A 7,390-nucleotide genomic window follows, 5' to 3' on the forward strand; every position below is an offset into this window, starting at 1 on the left:
CCCCCCCCCCCCTTTACATCCTGATTGCCTCCTTATGTTCTGCTCTACTGGGCACTTTTACCCCCTGATCATTGGAGGAGAGCACACCGAGTATCCAGCACAACTACAGAACTGACCACGCTCTGTTCTCCCTCTGGACAGCAGAGGGACTGTGGCGGGAACACCAGGGAATTTCACATAAAGGAAGCAATACAAAGAGATCAGGATACTTTCTCGTACAAGCACATGGTACCGCCGTCATATCAGGGATATGAAGTGTTCGGGTAACAAACGTTTTAAAGGATAACTCCAACTTTTATAGCACGCTACATCGATATTTAGGGTGTAACATGGCGCCAAGCTGGCCCCTGACCGATGTGTGTATTGCAATGAATGTTTGTGGTATAGGTATACACAGATAGGCGTTCATATTTTCCAAAAAAATACGGGGAATTAACCCATGCGGTGTCCAATCACAGCCTGGGTCGGCAGGGGGGGGCATGCGCATGCGTTGCCGTGCCTGCCCCCTCGCAGTGTGAACGGGTCGGCAGGAGGCAATGTGTGAAAAAGTAAAAAAATTGCCCCAGTAGGGAAGCGGTGAAGACCGCGATCCAATATATGGAGAGACGGCGGGCAATAAGCCGCTTGGCCACATCAGGAGTGAAATCTCGGAGTGAGAAACAATGTAACACTTTTGAAAATCGTTAGTAAATATCACACACACAATAAAAGACATCACAATCTGGTATCATATATATCCTCTTTTATTATTTCATCTGCATAGTGATTCTCCTTATATCGGCGCAGATCGCACGCTAAGCTCTGTTAAATAGGTTAGAAAAACAAATATTTTTAAAAAAAAATGTAATGTTTTTTGAAACCTTTTTTATTTATTTTTTTTTTTTAAAATGATAATTTTTGTTTACCTAAAAAAAGAGAAAAAAAAAACACATTTGGGCACTTTGTTTTGTTTACCCCCCCCCCCCCCCCTTTGCGTCGGAGGGGGAGGGGAGGTTCATGCGTCCGTTTTAGTGAATGGCCTTCTATCCAGTGTTTTTGAGGTAAAATTGATTTGGTTAAACGATTTCCATTCTAATTGATCGGAGGCTCTGGGGTGGGGGAGGGTTGGCGTTGCGTTACCTCCGCTGCTTCTTCTGTGCCTCTCTTAGTAATGTATCGAAATCTAGAGCCTCAAATTTACTTCTAACTTGGGCGGGGTCAAATTCGCCCCGGTTTGAATCTGGAAGGAAAATAAAGAGACGGGTGTTAAAAAAAAAAAAAATAAAAAAAAAAAAAAAAAAGCAAAAAAACGTCTCATTACCAAAAAAGAGGAAGAAGGTTCTGCACTCAATGTGCCCACATCCTAGATTTCATTAATTGAACAAGAAAACACAGAGCAACGTGTTTCGCAAACCTACCGTCTTCTTCAGGAGTGCATGTGAACAATATAAGAATTAAGTGACAATAAAGATATAATTGAGTAGCCATACGTACTGCTAACAAGCTATCAGCCCCAACCCTTAAAAACAGTGAAAAAAAAAAAAAGTCATAATGATTGCATAGTAGCCCTATAACATTTCTAGATGTTGTTCACATGCACACCTGAAGAAGACCATGAGCGTTCGAAACCCGTTGAGTCTTCATGTGGATTGCTCCATTTGACAATAAATTATGTGTAATGGATATGTGAACTTTTTGTAGTGTACAGATATGGTCCTACATGTGCCCTTTTATCTTTGTAGATTAAAACTCACATATTTTTAAACTAGGAATTTGTTGGGATGTATTCAACTACACAGGTGTATAAGTGAATTGGAGGTTTGGCCAAGGGCAAGTACAATAGACCAGAGTACATATGTCTTTCTAGGTTTCTCCCATGCTCACCACCAGGACTTCTCCAGAGCCTTTCCCATACTCTGGAACTCCTTACCCCAAATCTGCATAGAGCCTTTCCCACCCTCTGGAACCCTGTACCCCAACCTGTCCAGACCCTCTCCCATCCCCCAGAACCTCCCCTACCCCAATCTGTCCAGGGCCTTTCCCATCCTCTGGAATACCCTGTTCCTATCTGTCCAGAGCCTCTACCATCATCTGGAACTCTCCTATCCCAATCTATCCAGAGCCTTTCCCATGCTCTGGAACCAGAACCTCTCCAATCTGAAAAACTCCCCACTTTAATCCAGAGGTTCTCCCATCCTCTGGAACTCCCCTATCCCAATCTGTCCAGAGCCTTTCCCATCCTCTGGAACACCTTAACACGGTGGTTCTCAACTCCAGTCCTCAGGACCCAATAACAGGCCAGATTTGAAGTATTACCCTTTGGGAGATGCAGACTAGAACACTGCAATCCCTGAGCAGCAAATGATGTCACCCGTGATGCATTTCCGTTATCTCGCAAACCTGGCCTGTTAGTGGGTCCTGAGGACAGGAGTTGAGAACCACTGCCTCAACCTAATCTGCCCACAGCCTTTCCCATCCTCTGGAACTCCCTACCCCAATCTGTGCAGAACCTCCCAGCTAAAAAAAACTCCCTACTGTAATTTATCCAGAGCCTTTCCCATCCTCTGAAATGCTCTATTCCTATCTGTCTAGAGCCTCCCCTGCCCTCTGGAGCTCTCTACCCCAATCGGTCCAGCTATCTCCTACTCTGTACACCTTTAGGTGATCCCCAAAAACTCATCTCTTCAGAGAAGTTTATCCCACCTCCATCTAACAAATGAACTTCTACTTTTCTCCATCAACTCCTTCCTCACAGTTATTACCTTTTGTATCACTTGCGTCTCAGATTGTAAGCTCCTGTGAGCAGGGCCCTCTTGTATTGTGATTGCACACTCTACCTATATATTGTACAGCGCTGCACAAACTGTTGGCGCCATGTAATAAAGGACCCGTGTTCTAGGTGAACTGTTTCCATGCAGAGTAGAACCTCCTCAGTGCAACCAATGAAAAGCAAACTCACCAAGATCAGCGTAATTACTTTTACAGAACTGTCTCCGCCCACCAAAGCAGAGGTCAAAGGGCATCTCGTCGGGAAGGCGCAGCTTGTGCCCGTTTTCTATGGCGGCAAAGGCCTCACTGGTGTAGCGGTAAGTCACAAAGCCATAGTTGTCACTGTAAAGAGAATGGAGACACCATCAACCCAACTGTCAGCCAACGCCAACCGCCTGATCCCGCCTCAGATTTCCCCGCTCCATTGGTAATGCACATGGTCTACAATTACATACAGATGCCAAATCCGTTCATTCGAATTATCAATGTATTATAAGAGCAGAGTGACCAGTAAAATTACCTTTATACACAGGCAGAAGGTTCAGGATCGATACCTGAAACCCAACTTTATGAATTAAAAAAAAAAAAAAAAAAAAAGAATAAAGGTTTATTTTTATTGCCCACCATACTGCAAAGAGGGGGGGGGGGGGGGGGAGAGCGGTTAGTCGGCTTTAATGCCCCAACTCCCTCTACCTGTGGAATTTGGTACTGGGTCACCACCAATGGTATCATCGTGCCCCTGACTTTGGAACGATTTGTCCATTTTGCTAGCAGATCTGGCTGGTTCTACCTACTCATGTACAGACTACGGTGAACCAGCCCCTGTGGGGACGGTATTTTTGAAGACTTTCATCCGGATATCTATATTTGAGATTTATTTCCCTGCAAGACAGTATGATCTGTTTTCTCTATTGCTATCTGTAAAACCTTGAATGTGTCCTGAAGAAGCCCAACGGTGAAATGAGTTGACGCAGAAGGGCTCACTGTATATATATTGTGTATCATTATACATGATTTTTAATTCTTTGAATGCTCTATGTATTTCAATAAACATTGAAAAGGGGGGAGGGGGAGAGAGAGAGAGAGAGGGAGAGAGAGGGAGAGAGAGGGAGAGAGAGGGAGAGAGAGGGAGAGAGAGGGAGAGAGAGGGAGAGAGAGGGAGAGAGAGGGAGAGAGAGGGAGAGAGAGAGGGAGAGAGGAGGGGGAGAGAGAGAGAGGGAGAGAGGAGGGGGAGAGAGAGAGAGAGAGAGAGGAGGGGGAGAGAGAGAGAGAGAGAGGAGGGGGAGAGAGAGAGAGAGAGAGAGAGGAGGGGAGAGAGGAGGGGGAGAGAGAGAGAGGAGAGAGAGAGAGAGAGAGAGAGAGAGAGAGAGAGAGAGAGAGAGAGAGAGAGAGGAGGGGGAGAGAGGAGGGGGAGAGAGGAGGGGGAGAGAGGAGGGGGAGAGAGGAGGGGGAGAGAGGAGGGGGAGAGAGAGAGAGAGAAACAACAAAGAAGAAAGAAGAAAGTGTTAATATACAAGGACACTTTTTATAATATATCTGAAGCCAAGGGAAAGGCTACACAGTTACTTCTCAGCTTTGCTCTGATCGTCTGCTTAGATTTTGTAATAAATCACTTTCTGAACACGCTTTTCTATGGAGGTCACATGACCGTAGAGCTCCGGCTGGTCTCTGTACTGTGGAGGGGTTGACAATGGTGCTGGAAGAATTCCCACCCACAAGGTTGCAGGCGGCGAACACTCGGGAGCTCAGGGAGAAGAAGAAGCCAGAGCTGTACAGTCATGTGACTACAGATATAAAAAACATAAAAGGATATTACAAAGTATAAGCAGATAGGATGGGAGAGCGGAGGGGAAGCATCATTTTATTATTGTGTATGTTTTCTTCCACTTTATTAATAAAAGGTAAATCAGCAATTCTGATATAAACATTTCATTGAACCGACAGTTCTGACCACGCGGCTTTCCCTCTCCGTCGCGGTAAATCTGGCGGCAGTTATCAGACGACGCCGGCCTGTTTCTAGCGTGCGTTCCTGCGATTCAGAATTGTTACTTTTCAGTTCCAGTAACTTCCTCGTCGTTTGGAGCGAGAAAATCTCGCTCTGGAAAAACCAGTTTAGCAGCATAAAATTCTGCAGAGCGTCAACCGACCAATCAGAGGAGACGCACGTAACCAAATCTTATGGGTTGTTTGCTGTGCTAACCCGCCAGTTTGCTAATGTTGTGGACAAAAGTTCAAAGCCAAACATTTGTATGTATCCGGCTTCTAGGAAAAACGCCCGGCAACAAAAAAAGAAATCAGATTGGTGTAATCCCGCCCACTGCACACATCAGAGTTGGGGGGGGGGGGGGGGGGGGGGGGGGGGGGAGGGTTCACCTTGCTCACTCCAGGCACCGGAGGCCCCCCATTATCTTGCTTACTACAAACACTGGGAGCCCCATTATCTTGCTTACTGCAGGCACCGGGGTTTTTTTTTTTTAAATATATTTACATATTCTTTTTTTTAGGGAAGTCTACGCATCATTTATTATGGAATCACAACAGAAGGAAAAAAAAACCCCAAAAATTTTTTTCCCATAATGCAGCGCACCACAACCCATGGTATAGGTGTGGTGCTGCACTGGGGTGTCATTCACAATGAACAGAGCGCACAGCGTTTTACTGCACAGTACCACCGAGCCCCCCCCCAATATCTCACCAGCACGCAGGAACAAAGCAATGCTTTTTTTGGGCCCAGGGCAACCACCCCCCTCACCCCGTCCTGTACAGAGGACCCCCCTCTAATATCCGCAGCAAAGCTCCTCACCCCTCCTCTCTGAAGTGAATGGTGCATTCCTCAATATCTCCGAAAGCAGAGAAGCGTCTCCTGAGCTCCGATCTGGTCATCTGGCCGTTGATCTTCCCGATGTACACAACCCGCCTCTCCTCCTGAGAACACAAAACATTTGTCAGATGAGAAATCCGACGATTGACGGGAGAGGTCCCGATATACAACACCCCCCCGGATAGAATTAGAGGGAGTGTAATGGGGTTGATGGGGTCAGTTTTGTTGACTTGACGATCTTTGATATTTTCACGCTTATAAAACAAAGACCAAGTCACCTTTTAGAAAAATAAAATGCACATTAAAAAAAAAAGCGCACTTATTATTTGTTCACATAAAAGCCTTTAAAGCTTTGCACCCGCCATCAGTGGATGGTAAGAGCAATGCCACGCCCCTGCAGACTCCCCCTACAACTTAACGCTCGTACCTTGGTACAGACATGAACTTATACCTCTGCCAACCAGACCACAGGGATGCCTGCCTCTGTACTCCACGCCCTCCTGGCAAGAGCCCTGCCCACCCCCGCGCCCCCTGGCAAGAGCCCTGCCCCCCCCCAGCAAGAGCCCCGCCCCCACCCCCCCCCCGGCAAGAGCCCCGACCTCGCGCCCCCCCCCGGCAAGAGCCCCGACCTCGCGCCCCCCCCCCGGCAAGAGCCCCGACCTCGCCCCCCCCCCAGCAAGAGCCCCGACCTCGCCCCCCCCCAGCAAGAGCCCCAACCTCCCTCGCCCCCCCCCCCCCCCCCCAGCAAGAGCCCTGCTCTCCCTCTCCCCCCTAAAAGTCAAGCACTCTCTCACCCCCCCTACCAAGAGTCCCGGTCCCCCTCTTGCCCCAAGTCCCCCTCTTGCCCCCCCCCCCCAAGAGTCCCCCTCTTGCCCCCCCCCCCCAAGAGTCCCCCTCTTGCCCCCCCCCCCCAAGAGTCCCCCTCTTGCCCCCCCCCCCCCCCCCCAGAGTCCCCCTCTTGCCCCCCCCCCCCCCAAGAGTCCCCCTCTTGCCCCCCCCCCCCCCCCCAGAGTCCCCCTCTTGCCCCCTGCCCACCCCCCGGAGTCCCCGTATTTACAACTGAGAACACTTACGATCGCTCGCTCCTTGTGATGCATCCTCTGCCGGTAGTAGCTGTCCCGAGACTCACATCTGTAAAGATCGGAGGGATTCCAGATTATAAACGGGTTAGAGCAGTACAAGAACACGGGTCAGTCAGCCCGGGCGAGCGTCTAATTTACTGGATGTTTCAGGTTTTCCAGTTCCGATTTAAAGAAAATATTTCAATCAACAGAATGATTAACTAGATCCAGATTATATAGAAGTGGAATCAGAGTAGAGGCAGTGAGCGGGCAGATCCGCCATTCATGCAATAAAATAAACCAACCTGCTGCCTACTCCCCATTTCTAGTCAGATCGCCGATCAATTCCACCAAAATTCGCCAATCCTTGCGCAGGAGGCAGGACTTTTTTCCCGCGTTCTCTTCAGGGTCGCTGAGGCTCATTTACACAAGCCGTTCGCCCCCTGAAAAGTGATCCAGTGTGGATCACTCTTTAGAGGATGTTTGACAGGCAGTGAGGAGACAATAGATCAGTTCCTCACCACCTGTTTTAACCCCTAAAAGCCCAACACTGAGCGCTGTTGCGGCCCCATTCTCTTGTCGTGGCCATGTGAACCCCCCGATCTGCAGCTTTAACTAGGGGGGGAGAATCAGATTGGGGCTGCAATAAAAACTCCAATGTTTTTACCACCCAAACAACCGCAAAATGTAAACAAGGCCTTCAAGGATTGGTTCACCTTTTCAGAAAGGGACAAAAAAAAAAAAAAAAAAAAAATCAGCC

At 48.3% G+C, this 7,390-nt stretch overlaps 1 protein-coding gene across 1 annotated transcript in view; it reads right to left on the reverse strand.

The window, feature by feature from the left end:
• Positions 1-893: 893 nt before the first annotated feature.
• Positions 894-7,390, reverse strand: part of PPRC1 (PPARG related coactivator 1) — a gene marked incomplete in the record, with an annotated part of 45,716 nt that continues 39,219 nt past the window's right edge. The window contains 4 exon segments of the mRNA XM_073595361.1: positions 894-1,219; positions 2,939-3,090; positions 5,552-5,673; positions 6,643-6,700. Coding sequence (XP_073451462.1) covers positions 1,116-1,219; positions 2,939-3,090; positions 5,552-5,673; positions 6,643-6,700 — 436 coding nt within the window.

Source organism: Aquarana catesbeiana, linkage group LG08 (assembly GCF_042186555.1).
Source record: "Aquarana catesbeiana isolate 2022-GZ linkage group LG08, ASM4218655v1, whole genome shotgun sequence".
Taxonomy (NCBI): Eukaryota; Metazoa; Chordata; class Amphibia; order Anura; family Ranidae; genus Aquarana; species Aquarana catesbeiana.